This window comes from Electrophorus electricus, chromosome 2 (genome assembly GCF_041902795.1).
Source record: "Electrophorus electricus isolate QZ-2024a chromosome 2, ASM4190279v1, whole genome shotgun sequence".
NCBI lineage: Eukaryota > Metazoa > Chordata > Actinopteri > Gymnotiformes > Gymnotidae > Electrophorus > Electrophorus electricus.
The window spans coordinates 12,829,278-12,844,778 of record NC_137498.1 but is presented as its reverse complement, the minus strand read 5'-3'; the positions used below and the strand labels follow the sequence as shown (position 1 = coordinate 12,844,778).

General features: G+C 39.1%; 1 protein-coding gene across 1 annotated transcript; it reads left to right on the top strand.

Annotated features, from left to right (window-relative positions):
* The first annotated feature begins 322 nt into the window (after nt 1-322).
* LOC145643455 (polymeric immunoglobulin receptor-like) lies at nt 323-14,606 on the top strand. The gene is made up of 4 exons (XM_081694698.1): nt 323-341; nt 2,894-3,211; nt 4,698-5,015; nt 13,931-14,606. The coding sequence occupies exons 1-4, from the start codon at nt 323-325 to the stop codon at nt 13,933-13,935; spliced, it is 660 nt and encodes a 219-aa protein (XP_081550824.1). The 3' UTR covers nt 13,936-14,606.
* The last annotated feature ends 895 nt before the right edge of the window (nt 14,607-15,501 follow it).

Here is a 15,501-nt window from a genome sequence, read left to right as displayed (position 1 = left end):
CTCTAAGTACAAACCCCATCTCTAAGTAAAACTATATCATCTCTTGGAAACATTAAAATAAAAAATGGAAAAAAAAAAAATTTAGCAAAGCATTAGCCATTAGATTAGAACATATTATTCCATCACTGATCAAACTGGTTTCATCAAAGGAGACACTCAACTATTAACATGGTAGACTACTTAACCTAATACGGTGACGGTGGCAGTTCAGAGGAAGCGCTAGGCAAGGTTGCACCAAAGTGCTCTTTATTTTCCATTGTCAATGTTTGACGATACCACTACTAACGACAAACACTTCTCTGTTCCAATAGTCCTTGTAGCGATGTACACGTTGGGAGCAAGTAGTCCGACGGGCCACTAATGTGCTGCACTCTCTCTTGACCTGTGAGTTTAAATAGAGAGAACGAACAAGGAACAGGTGAAGGTGATTAGTAGGCAGGAGACTGGGAATGAGGCAGGTGTTTAGTGTGATCCCTAGCAGGAGTGGGCGTGTCCCTCCCGCTGGCTGCCCGGCCAACCGTGACAAATACGTTACACCTCACTCCACATATTAGAAACAGCTATGCAGAGAAGGCCTTCAGTAAAGAAAACCTGAAGTTTTTCTCCTCACATTGTGTAAAATCTTTAAAACCACACCTAAGGCCACAGTCAGTACTAATGTAATACCATCACAAAATTTGCATAGAGGTACTAGGCAAGGAAGCCCACTCTCTCTATTGCTGTTCTCAGTTCTTATATTTATACATTTATTTATTGCTATTTATGCTTTTTAGGGGGTTTGTCTTTTTGCAGTTTTTATTTTATTTTGTTGTTGTTACAGTGCAGTGCACACTAGCCTACAGCCTCAATTAGTTACTTTATAGATATCCACCATCATCAAACAGTTGTTAAACAGCTTTTGACAGCTTTAACAACAAAAAGAACAAAGTAACAGAAAAGGTGAGAAAATGTTTCTACTTCCTGTGATAACTGTTGGGTTGTGATGACATTGTACTGTCTACATCCAAAGCGGTCTTTACTTTGGTGACTCCTTTAGTGGTTCTGTGTCAGTGGGTGGATTTCAAAACTTCTGTTAAGTAATTTTTTCTTAATAGTATGAAAACTACAACATGATCATAGACTGCTGCATTCCACCTGTACTTTATGAATAATATGAATGTTATCAGACAATGCTCATGTTTACCTGATTAAATGATCAATGTTTATTTTGATCAGCATGTAGTCTAGAGCTCTTCCTGTCTGATCTGTCTAATATTTGCTAAGCTACACATTCAGTTTGGTCCTCTGATCACTAAGTGCAGGAGTGAAATGATGTGTCCAAACAGTGCTGAGGGGGATCACTGTGTAGCACTACTTCTTACTGCAGGATCACTTTACTGAGGATGGGGACTGAACACTGGGAAGCTCAGGAGGAAGTGATGACACTACAAAGACACTGTTTCACTGTTATATTTAGTTTGTATGTGTGTGAGTTTCTGTATGTGAGAGAGAAAGAAGTGGAGGAATAATTTATTTTGCACTTGAACACACTTCCCCTCTACTGTGGATATTAGTGGGTGGAGAATTTCAGTGGAGTTCTACTGAGAGAGTTGTAGAGTTCCAGGTCATAGTTGTGTGGTGATTCTTACAGTCTGGGGGGGGTTTTCAGTGTTCAGTACATTGTAGTTTTGTAGAGTGTATAAGATGTGTAGCAACGTTACTGCTGTAGCTGTGTGTAGTGTGTTGTGGAATGCAGGTGTGTTTTTATCTGCAGATGTGTTTTTACTTCCTTTTTGGAAATGATGTGCAGACGAAGTCCTGTGAAGCGTTTGAGGTTCTTCCTTATTGTACTGCTAAAGGACTCGAAGCTTTGGAGCATTGAAAGCTGGTGACAAAACAGCGACACCTGGTGGTTCTTAGAAATTATAGCAGCCACAGATTCAAAGCTGCACAATACAACACTCCACCGCCTTCATATTTCATTAAAAAAATGATGATCAGTAATGATGTTTAGTAATTAAATTCTGCAATAATTTATTTAAAATCATTGTTTCCCTTTTTATGTGAAAACGTAGTACAAAACTATACCGTCAGAAAACAGGGTGACGTTATGAAACATTTCCTATCCCTTTTGGCTTCTATAATTTGCACATTTCCAATTTTTTAGTAAAAAGATAAAGCTTCCAAGTTATAGGACAGTGCCAAACTTATGAAACAGTCTCAACCTCATCCTGTGTATCTGTGATGTTTGAAGCTTCAAACAAGATTAGTCACATGTTATTAGTAACTTTAGTGGTAATGTTAGTGGTTATAGTAACTTTAGTTGTTATAGTAACTTTAGTGGTAATAACTTTAGAGGGAGCGCAGAGGGAAAGAAGGAAGGAGGGAGGGAGGCAGCGAGATTGAGTGAGCAAGGGAGTGAGAGAGGGAATGAGGGAGAGAGTGAGTGGGTGAGGAATGGAGGGAGCAGGGAGAGAGGGAACGAGGGAGAGGGAGGGAGGGATGGATGGAGGGAGGCCGAGAGAGGGAGGGGAGGGAGAGAGACAATCTATAATCAGTATAATCAGACATTTACATCTTATAACTTGATGGTCATGCATCCATCATACCATCATCTATTGGGAAATCTCTTAGTGATTTCCAGTACCATCATCAGTTGGCTGGTACCATCAGTACCATCAGGTGACTGGACCTGGAGCAATTAAGTATGTCATATATAATAATTAAGTATGTGATATATAATAATAATGGAGTATGTGATATATAATAATAATTAATTATGTCATATTTAATAATAATTAATTATGTCATATTTAATAATAATTAATTATGTCATATGTAATAATAACCATTTTAAATGTACATGTGCAGCCATGTTTAATAGTGAAGGCCTTTATCCTGTGTGTTTCTGCAGGCTGCAGTTTGGCAGAGAATCAGAAGACAGACTACATCACTGCATACACAGGAGACTCAGTACTGCTGCCCTGCTCCTGTACTGACCCACACACCAAACCTGAGAGTTTCACCTGGCAGAAATACAACACAAGAAGACAAACATGGGACGTGATCACCAGTGAGAGTGAACAGTACAGCAACAGAGTTCAGCTGGTTACTGCTCACTCTCCAGGAAAGCTCTCTCTACTCATATCACACCTGACTGAAGAGGATAAGGGAGCCTACATCTGTTATCTTACAAACCAGCAATATAAATACATCAGACTCACCATTAAAGGTAAAACATTGTTTTTGATCCAAATCCAACTGCAAATGATAAATCTAGCTTTAAGGTTTTCTTATGTATCCACACTAGCAAAGTCTTGGTTGTCTGAGTTACTTGTAGACTTTCTGCTGTTATATTTGTTGTTGTGCTGTCATCTGTGCACATTACCAGTAACATTTAGTTCAGTGATGGTCAAATACTCCTTTAATTGTAACAAATGTCTTGGGCAGTTCAAGTAAGAATTTCTCAGGTTTTTAACACACATGCTTTTTTGTTTTGGTTTTTCTGTTCCGACCCCTCGTTTGGTTTTCCTGTCACTGTTTTCATCTTTGTCTAGTTTGCATTCGTTAATCTTTGTATAAATATCCCTTGTTTTATCGTCTTGGTTGTGGGTCTTTGAATGTGCGCTCTCTCTCATCCTCCCGTGAGTTTATTGTTGTTTGGTCACGTTATTAGCCTACTTGTTATTCTAGTGTTTACTGTTTAACTTCCTTTTTGGTAATGATGTGCAGACGAAGTCCTGTGAAGCGTTTGAGGTTCTTCCTTATTGTACTGCTGAAGGATTCGAAGCTTTGGAGCATTGAATGCTGGTGACAAAACAACGACATCTGGTGGTTGTTAGAAATTATAGCAGCCATAGATTCAAAGCTGCACAATACAACACTCCACCGCCTTCATATTTCATTAAAAAAATGATGATCAGTAATGATGTTTAGTAATCAAATTCTGCAATAATTTGTTTAAAATCATTGTTTCCCTTTTTATGTGAAAACGTAGTACAAAACTATACTGGGAGACAACAGGGTGATGTTATGAAACATTTCCTCTCCCTTTTGGCTTCTATAATTTGCACATTTCCAAGTTTTTAGTAAAAAGATAAAGCTTCCAAGTTATAGGACAGTGCCAAACTTATGAAACAGTCTCAACCTCATCCTGTGATCTGTGATGTTTGAAGCTTCAAACATGATTAGTCACATGTTATTAGTAACTTTAGTGGTTATAGTAACTTTAGTGGTAATAACTTTAGTGGGAGGGGAGAGGGAGAGAAGGAAGGAGGGAGGGAGCGAGATGGAGAGGGGGGAAGGGAGAGATGGAACAAGGGGGAGGGAGGGAGGGATGGATGGAGGGAGGCCGAGAGAGGGAGGGGAGGGAGAGAGACAATCTATAATCAGTATAATCAGACATTTACATCTTCTAACTTGATGGTCATGCATCCATCATACCAACATCTATTGGGAAATCTCTTAGTGATTTCCAGTACCATCATCAGTTGGCTGGTACCATCAGTACCATCAGGTGACTGGACCTGGAGTAATTAAGTATGTCATATATAATAATAATGGAGTATGTGTTATATAATAATAATTAATTATGTCATATTTAATAACAATTAATTATGTAATAATAACCATTTTAATAATTGTAATAATAACCATTTTACATGTACATGTGAAGCCATGTTTAATAGTGAAGGCCTTTATCTCGTGTGTTTCTGCAGGCTGCAGTTTGGCAGAGAATCAGAAGACAGACTACATCACTGCATACACAGGAGACTCAGTACTGCTGCCCTGCTCCTGTATTGACCCACACGCCAAACCTGAGAGTTTCACCTGGCAGAAATACAACACAAGAAGACAAACATGGGATGTGATCACCAGTGAGAGTGAACAGTACAGAAATAGAGTTCAGATGGGTACTGCTCACTCTCCAGGAAATCTCTCTCTACTCATATCACACCTGACTGAAGAGGATAAGGGAGCCTACATCTGTTATCTTACAAAGAAGAAATATAAATACATCAGACTCACCATTAAAGGTAAAACATTGTTTTTGATCCAAATCCAACTGCAAATGATAAATCCAGCTTTAAGGTTTTCTTTGGTATCCACACTAGCAAAGTCTTGGTTGTCTGAGTTACTTGTAGACTTTCTGCTGTTATATTTGTTGTTGTGCTGTCATCTGTGCGCAATACCAGTAACGTTTAGTTCAGTGATGGTCAAATACTCCTTTAATTGTAACAAATATCTTGGGCAGTTCAAGTAAGAATTTCTCAGGTTTTTAACACACTTGCTTTTTTGTTTTGGTTTTTCTGTTCCGACCCCTCGTTTGGTTTTTCTGTCACTGTTTTCATCTTTGTCTAGTTTGCATTCGTTAGTCTTTGTGTAAATATCCCTTGTTTTATCGTCTTGGCTGTGGGTCTTTGAATGTGCGCTCTCTCGTCCTCCCGTGAGTTTATTGTTGTTTGGTAACGTTATTAGCCTGCTCGTTATTCTAGTGTTTACTGTTTAACTTCCTTCTTGGTAATGATGTGCAGACGAAGTCCTGTGAAGCGTTTGAGGTTCTTCCTTATTGTACTGCTAAAGGATTCGAAGCTTTGGAGCATTGAAAGCTGGTGACAAAACATCGACACCTGGTGGTTCTTAGAAATTATAGCAGTTATAGATTCAAAACTGCGCAGCATTATAAACAATTACAACACTCCGCCGCCTTCATATGTCATTAAAAAAAATGGATGATCAGTCATGATGTTTAGTAATTAAATTCGGAAAAAATTTGTTTAAAATCATTGTTTCCCTTTTATGTAAAAACAACAGGTTGGCGTTATGAAACGTTTAATCTCACTTTTGACTTCTATAATTAGCACATTTCCAATTATTTTTAGTAAAAAGAAAAAGCTTCCAAGTTATAGGACACTGCCAAACTTATGAAACAGTCTCACCCTCATCCTGTGCTTCAGTGACGTCTGAAGCGCCGACCATCGTTAGTCACGTGTTGTTAGTAACTTTAGTGGTAATATTAATGGTAAGATTAACTTTAGTGGTAATAGTAACTGATACAAGCTTCGGTACACAGTATGATACAAGCTTCGATGCCTTAGTATCAAATGTTACATCACAATTTTATTGTTTCTGCACAGTTCCTGTATCGTGTTTCTCCCTTTTTGGTGTTCCATTTAGTCAGTGTTTAGTTTGCATCATTTTGTTAATTTTGCCGTTGTGTCCACCTGTTTTGCAAATTAGGAACTTTCGTTTACACATGTGCGTCAAGTCCTGTCTGCCTCTGCGTTACATTATCGTTCTGAAAACTGCATAGTGTGCAGATCATTAATGTTGGTGGACCAGCTGGATCAAAATCACTAATGTGTTCTTATTTTAGATTTTTGATTTAAAATATCTAAAATAAGAAGCAAGGCTTTGCTATGACAAGTTGCAAATGGGCGTAAACAAACAGTCATAAAAGTTGATTTAGTCAATGTTGATGTCAGCTTGACATTACAAGTGACATATTTGGAGCTTGTTACTGTAATTATTTATCCCTGTCCCACCCCTGTTATGAGAATATGCATAACCACCTTTCTAAAATTCCTGTCTTAATATATTCTGCTTTGTCAGTGGTTCAGCCAGCCTAAGATAGGATTTGACCTACTAAACGTGCAGTGTAGAGATTGGATACTTTACAGGAAACTGGTGTCAGCACTCTAAATATATAGAAAAATATAGCTGGCTCTTCACTCAGCCTCAATCCACCAGTGCAGAGAATTCTGACTACACCTTTGGATTTCCTCTCTCTTAATAAATTATCAGTGATTAACATCATCTGCGAGCGTCTGGACTCCATCAGTCTCATTACAAATACTACACGGAGAGCCGAGCTTCATGAGTTCAATGTAGCAAGGGGTTAAAGAAGGTGAAGTGGGTGGCCAGGCCAGGAACAGTAGAGCATGTCTGCTGGGGCTTCCAGGCAGAAAAAAAGAAAGAGAAAGAGAGAGAGAGAGAGAGAGAGAGAGAGAGAGAGAGAGAGAGAGAGAGAGAGAGAGAGAGAGCACAACCCCCCAGGAGAGAGTTCTCCAAATGTACGTCTTCAGTCCACCAACTCTGCTCCAGCTCCACTCTCAGCTCTGCTCCAGCATTCACTCCATATGGTTCAGAATTTCTTTAGTCTGATCTTGATTGATCAACAGCAGAGTTTGTCCAACACTGACTAATCAAAGAGTAACCACATACAAGCAGCATCCCTGTCATAGCACATCCAAGAGGAACCCACAGCTGGTAGAGTGATTTACTGTCCTGAATAACAATTGATGAATAACAATATCTCTGCAAGAGACCACAGATGACCACAACAGTTGGGACAAACAAGAACAAGACTTTATAGTTGAGAGTTTGGCCTACACATATAAATATGTTATGATTTTCTTGGTTGAAATGACATAGTATGCCATGACAAATGACGTTGTAGCTCAGTCTCTCTCAGTGTACATATATCTCAGCTACCTATGCTTCCAGATCCAAGACTGTTGAATAAATGTGTGATCACTGTTCTCCCTCTGACATATGCTGCTTGCTAAGGCATCTTATTTAGGTTAAATTTAAAGGCAGCATCAGACACTAAATCTGCAGTATAAATAATCTTTGACACCGAACACAAGAAAAATCTGCCGGGTGAAAAACCTCATTCACTTGAAGGGGCAAGAGCTTTACTTGCTTCTTTCTTAAAGAAAAGCAGTTGCTATTATTATACTAATTATTAAAACAATGTCACAAGTAGTGTTAGCTGTTTTCTGAAGGACTACGTTCCCCAAAATTACACAATACCAAGACCGCCCATAATCCCCTCATTTTGCTCCACCCATGTGGTGGCAGTTAGATGTGACCGACGCTTAAGTCTTCATACATGATGGGATTGTAATTAGAATGGGAATCTAACTGGATCATTTCTGTTACTCAGACCTTTGCCTGTACAGACAACACCAGACCCCTCACTAGACACACAGACAAACTCAGTGAGATCAGGTGGAAAACTGAACAAACATCAGCACTTCAAGAATCTGTAGCATTTGTTGTATGTGCCACTTGATTGCTGTAACAGCTGGAGTGCCACAGGGCGCGGAGCAGGACGCACAGACTCCCTCGACTTTGACAGACATTTATTAACACATAACACTTACGACGGCGGCATTCACACAACATAAATGGATAACACGAATACACGTAACACTGGCAGGAACACTAACGACGGCAACACAAACATATACGTTTAACATGAATACACGTAGGACTAGCAACACAAAAAATTACCAACACTAATGCACATACCAACAGGGGTTTAACTACACACAGACACACACAACATTAAACCAGGGGCAGGTGTGTGCCATCAACTTCACTGCACGCGGTGGGCCGTACTGCATATAGCAACTGGTCTGTACCGATAACTACTGTACTACATAAAACAAAAAATCTATCCAGCAGCAGGATCTGCAGTTCTACTTCTGTCTGTTTCTAGTTACATCTTCTGTTTGTATTTGTATTTCATGCCTGTAGTTAATGATTCTTGTCTCCTGTCCTGTTTAGGTTCTAGTCAGTTATATACCCATATTACACACGACTTGTTTAGTTTCCTTATTTAGTTTCTACTGTTCTCATTTGCTCTAGAGAGAGGTGGAGAAAGAGAAAGAGGGAGAGAGAGAGGGGGAGAGAAAGAAAAGGAGAGAGAGAGAGTAGGAGGGAGGGAGAGAGAGGGGAAGATGGAGAGAGAAAAGGAGAGAGGGGAGGAAGGCAGAGAGGGAGGGAGGGAGGGAGGGAGGGAGAGAGAGAGAAAGGAAGAAATAGAGAGAGAATGAGGGATGGAGAGAGAAGGAGAGAAGGAGGGAGGGAGGGAGCGAGGGTGGGCAGAGGGGGAGAGAGAGAAGGAGGGAGGGAGAGAGACAATCTATAAGCAGACATTTACATCTTATAACTTGATGGTCATGCATCCATCTATTTGAAAATCTCTTAGTGATTTCCAGTACCATCATCAGTTGGCTGGTACCATCAGTACCATCAGGTGACTGGACCTGGAGCAATTAAGTATGTCATATATAATAGTTAACTATTATACTTATTATAACTATAACTAATAGCAGTGGTGTTCAGAAATTATAGCAGCTATAGATTCAAAACTGCGCAGCATTATAAACAATACAACACTCCACCGCCTTCATATATCATTAAAAAAAAAAGGATGATCAGTAAAGATGTTTAGTAATTAAATTCTGCAATAATTTGTTTAGAATCATTGTTTACCTTTTTATGCGAAAACTTGATACAAAACCTTACTGTCAGACAACAGGGTGATGTTATGAAATGTTTACTCTCCCTTTTGGCTTCTATAATTTGCACATTTCCAATTTTTTAGTAAAAAGATACATTATAGGACAGTGCCAAACTTATGAAACAGTCACACCCTCATCCTGTGGTTCGGTGACGTTTGAAGCTTCAAACATCATTAGTCACGTGTTATTAGTAACTTTACTGGTAGTATTAGTGGTAACAGTAACTTTAGTGGTTATATTAGTGGTAATAGTAACTGATTCAAGCTTCAGTACACTGTATTAAGAGCTTCGATGTCTTAGTATCAAACGTTCCATCACAATTTTATTGTTTCTGCGCAGTTCCTGTATCGTTTTTCTCCCTTGTCAGTGTTTAGTTTGCATCATTTTGTTACTTCTGACATTGTATCTACCTGTTTTGGAAATGAAGAATGTTTGTTTACACATGTGCGTCAAGTCCTGTCTGCCTCCACGTTACATTATCGTTCTGCAGATCATTAATGTAGGTGGACCAGCTGGATCAAAATCACTAATGTGTTCTTATTTTAGATTTTTGATTTAAAACATCTAAAATAAGAGGTAATGCTTTGCTATGACAAGTTGCAAATAAGTGTAAACAAACAGTCATAAAAGTTGATTTAGTCAATGTTGATGTCAGTTTGACAATAAAAGTGATATATTTGGAGTTTCTGTTACTGTAATTATTTATCCCTGTCCCACTTACCTACAACCAATGGCAGAGGTGCAGGCAAAGGTTTAATGCACATAAAACTTTTAAGAAATGATCTGATTCCAAAGTATGCCTGTAATTACAATTTAGCATGTGTTATGCAAAATCTAGCATGTGTTATGAGAAAATGTGTGATTAGGTTCAAGCTAGGTTCCAGCTATTTTTTATAAACTGCTGACACCAGTTTCCTGTAAATGTAAGACATTAACATAAAATTGTGAATATTTGTCTAATTAATTTCATCCAAATAATTCAATATTTCATTAATTTTGCGATCCGTATCTCTTACCTGTATGTATTATGCAGTTTGTGTGTGCAGGCACATTCGGAGCTGTTAGGTGTGTTATGTAGCTTTAATAACAACATCTCTGCAAGAGACCAGAGATGACCACAGGATCTGGTTTACACAAGAACAAAAAATTTATAGATGAGAGTTTGGCCTACAAGTAGGAATATGTTCTGACTTTCTTGGTTAAATGACATAGTCATGACAACTTACTTTGTAGCTCAGTGTATTTCAGTGTATAGCCAGCTACCTGTCTGAGGGCATTATAGAATTTATAATTCTAATGAAGCATTTATATACAAAGTCTTGAAATTGCTTTCTTTCCAATTTTATTTTTTCTTAATCTTGTAGCTGGTTTGATTGAGCCTTTAAATTCTTAAAGAAATGTATGGAATGTCTATGAAGGTAATGAATTCGCTTCTGGTAGCGAGTAATTTCGCTTCACGCCCGATGATCTATAATGGAGGCCTATATATCTATATTAAAGATCAATGTTCGTGCTGAGTTCATCTAGCTGAAACCTGCTAATTAATGCAGTTTGGAAGTGAGAGCTAATATAAAACCAGAGGATGGTGCTGCACTTGCTTCTTTCTGAGAGAAAAAAACAGCTGCAATCACTTTACTAGTTATTTTTTTCTCATCCGTTAACACAAAGTCACAAAAACCAGATTAACAAGTCAGATAGTGTTAGCTGATTTCTGTAGTACTACATTACCTCCAAAATTAAACAATATCAAGACCGCCCATAAACACCTGATTTTGCTCCACTCAGGCGAAAAAGGAGTGATGTGGCAGTTAGATGTGACAGACGCTTAAGTCTTCAAAACGATGGGAACAGGAATCTAATTAGAACGGGAATCTAACTGGATCATCTCTATAAATGTCCATTTCTGTTAGAATGGTTCCTACTCAGACCTTTGCCTGTATAGACACAACACCAAACCCCTCACTAAACACAGACATACTCAATGAGATGAGGTGGAAAACTGAACAAAGACAAGCACTGCAAGAATGTGATCAGTCGCATGTGTTGTATGTGGCACTTGCCTTGATATAAAGAATTCTAGTGCTTCCACACTGACGATCTATCATGGAGTTATACATATATTGTCTGATCTTTCTTTGACTGGTAGAATGGTGTGGCATTAGAGATCAATCAACATTTTAATAGTAATAAAATAAAACACCTTATTTATAGACCAGGCCAGAACACTTTCAATACAGTGTCAGGACAATCATTGTCAAAGCGTTCATTTATAACAGTCATATGGGAGTATGACTATTTATTCTCTCTGGTTGCATTCAGTCCCCACCAAGTATTATCGCTGGTCTATCAGCATGTACTGAGCAATTCCCTGGTGTGTGTATATCTGGCTATTACCCTCGCCTGTTTCACTTCATAATTGTTGCTTATTCCGCTACAAATAAAACTCGGCTGTCTGCAAGCGTCTGGCCTGTTCTAAGACGTCACCCCTCACTTGGTCAGCAACAACTAATTGTAACGCGGGAGGGGTGGAGAGCGAACACTTGTGCAAAGTGACGACGCCATAACGAACCAAACTGATTGAATAGAATAAATAAATAATAAGTTTAATAATCGACACAGACTAACAACACATTATAGAATGAAGAACAAACAGGCTAACAGAAGAATAATATGATAACAGGGTGAGGGCGAGAAATGAGCAACAAGTGAATAAAACATTAAGGGAAGACTAACGGAGAACAACAATAATGAAACATAACAGTGAGCATAAAGACAGACAAACGGGAACAACACAGAACGGGGCTACCTAAGATAAGCAAACAATATTGACGACGAAGATACAGAACTAAACAAGGAAAGCAACATGCAGCAGATCAGACTAAACACGGAGAACAAATGAGATCGAATGCAATGATAGTGACCAAACGAGAACTGACCAGAAACCATGAAAGCCACTCTAAGACAAAGACAATGACCGACAAACAAAATACGTAGGGACGGGGTTTTATAACACTACAATCAGGGACAAACCAGGAACAGCTAGCATGAAAGGGGAGGAGACAGGGAACCATGGAGACGAATGAAAACCCAGAAGAATGGGAATGCTCAGGTTTGTGGATGTGACAGTAACCCCCCCCCCAAAACCAGGAGTTGGAACAGCAGGACAAGGGACACTAACAGGAACAGAACAGGCCAGATAAGGAGCAGGGACAGGAACCAGACAAGACAAAGGAACAGGAGACTCAATAGCCGACACAGAATCCAGGGTACCAGGAGCAAGTAAAGAAGCCAAGATGGGTCCAGGAGCAGGTATGAGACCAGGGGTTATGTCACCGACAGGCACGGGGGCAGGGACCGACTGAGGGACTGAAACACAATGGGAAAAGGAGTGGGATCTGAAACATAAATACCTGAGCAGAGGGTTTTATACAGATAGTGTGTGGGGTTCCCTAGTTGTATGGGGTCCATGGTGAGTTTCTGATACAAAGTAGCTCCTGATACACTGATGAATGTTTTTTATGATGGCTGTTGTGATCTCCAGTTTGAAATCAGTGGAGATGGTGGTGTGTAGGAAGCTCAGACTCCACATCACTTACTGTACTGAGTTACAAAGGGAGATGGACAGTTGTCTTATTTCAGAAATGTATCATCCATCTCTACTGCCTTTTGCATGTTGACCTCCAAGTTGTTTTTAGTGCACCACAAAGCCAGACGAGCCACTTGACTCCACTAGCAGTCCCGTCAGTGTTGCTAACGAGTCCTGTTAGGGTTATTTGCTTGATGATAGCTGGAGATGCACTTGTTGGTGTAGCAGGAGAAGAGGAGGGCTGAGCGTGTCCAGCCTTGAGGAACCCCAGTGCTGATGGATAGGGGCTCTGACAGATAAGGTTCCAGGCACACAAGCTACTTTCTATCTGACAGGTAGTTGAAAATACCCTGACAGACGCAGGGTTCCACTCTTAGTTGTGTTGAAAGCAGAGCTGAAGTCTACAAACATGACTCTGTCATAAGATCCTAGAAGGTCCAGATGAGTACAGACATAGTGTTGATTGTGACTGCATAGTGCAGATTGCTCTGTATGCAAAAAGTCCAAGGAGGTGGGAGTGATGAACTTGACATAACACAGAACCAGCTTCTCGAAGCATTTCATGACTACTGATGTTAAAGCTTCTGACCTGTAGGTATTAAGGCTGGTTATATCGTCCTTCTTTGGACCAGGATTATTTACCACTAAATTCTACCTGTGTTTCACTTCACCTGTGCCCTTATGGAGCACAGCTCTTATCACTGCATTCATATGAAAACGGGGTCTTCTGGACATGTACCAATGATTTCACACCACATATAGCATATTGTTGTTGCTCTTCACATGATGGTCATAGGTGCATCTGAACTGTGTATTTGTATGCATGTATAGACTCCTGTATACAGTATTTTTGTGAAAGTGTGTGTTAGTGTTTACACAAGTTTGCTTATTTTCCATTTCTGTGTTTCTACATGAAGATTCGAGTGTCCTATACGCAACTGTAAATCCAAAAGCAAAATGCAAAACAACACAAGAACAGGTGTGTATCATACTGAATGTGTGTTTTGTAAACATGTGTTATGTAACAATTGTTAATGTGTTATTCCTACAGGATGATGTGACTTTCTCCACTGTAGTACACAGTCAGAAAACCAAACCAACGTCCACTCCAATGGATAATGCAGATTCTACAGAAGATGCCAGCATCAGATTAACTTCAAATTAAGCACACATGCACACACACACACACACAAATGCAATCAAGCAAATAGGACAAAAAACAAACACACAAAAACATGTATGGTAGCAAGTAAATAGCAAGTATTTTATGTTTTATCACCATAAATGCCTCATTAGGGGTTAATCTGCTGAAAGGTGATTTGAATACAAGCTGTGAATTGTTAGCTTTTCTGCATGTAATTTATTTAGTAGTAGTAAAATTTTCATGGTTCGGCCCCTCCTCCCAGACATCTCCTTGTGTGTGTGCGTGTGTGTGTGTATACCACGCCCTCCCTGTGTTTCACACCTGCTCCTCATTTTGTGTCATTACTGTGCGTGTATATAAGTCTCCTATTTAGTAGTGGATGTTGTCGGTGATAGACTAATACAATGTGCTACGTTGTCTGTTGTCTGGTGTTAATAAACGTAACTTTTGTCGGCTCGTTCGTGCGTCCTGCCTAGCCTCCATCTTTACATAAATGTGCATATCATTTTATGTCAAGTGCTTTATTGTTGACTGTAGCCATTAATTCACTGTGAGAATGTATTTCTGTTTTAAAAATAAAGAGCAAAAGCCAGATGAGTGTGCTTTCTATTTTTACCTGCTTAAAATGACACATTACACCTTTATAGAGGTGAAGCACAAAATGAGTTTAGACTGTGTCCTGAGTTACCAGTCTATAGGTACATCTGCCCCATAGCTATGATTGTAGAATTGGTTTAGGCTATAAGACATGACACTGTTTCATGGGTTTCTAAATCTCTGAAAGTGTAGATGGGATATTTTTCATCAGGTTACCTAAATTATTACAAATTCCATTAGCATTAAAATGACAAATCCTTAATTCTGATGGTCCAAAGCTGTTCAACAAAACAATCAGCAAACATTCTCTTGGTTCCTCCAATATACAGATGAATACATCTCTTGCAAAAGATAAAATAGACCACTCCTGTAGTAATGCATAAGGAGGAAGAGGTGATAAAATGGATCCTTTTGTTCTAGTTATTTTATTGTCTTTGTTAATAAGGTTTTATGAAGCACATCTAGGGCAGGCTACAGCACCAGTTCTTCTTCCTATTATTCAACAGGTCATTTACCTCAGTCTTTAAGGGCACTAAGGGCATGCCTTTGATAATTATATCCGTTTACTGTTCGTTATTTTACTAACTGTAGTGTGTGTGTGTAAATATATATATATATACATATATATATATATATATATATATTTACAGAGAAATTTCAGACAGCGACCCTTCATAAGCTGTGCAAGCAAAGTGCGTTAGTTGTATATTTTTCTATAGATATCCACTCGACATCTTCAAGTGCTTCAAGTTTCCAGAATAAATGTATATTAGAAGTATCTAGATAACACTTCTCCTTTGGTCAAACACACGGCAAGCAAGACAATTTAATTTGGTACAGCACCTTTCATACACAATAGCAATTCAAAGTGCTTTGCTCAA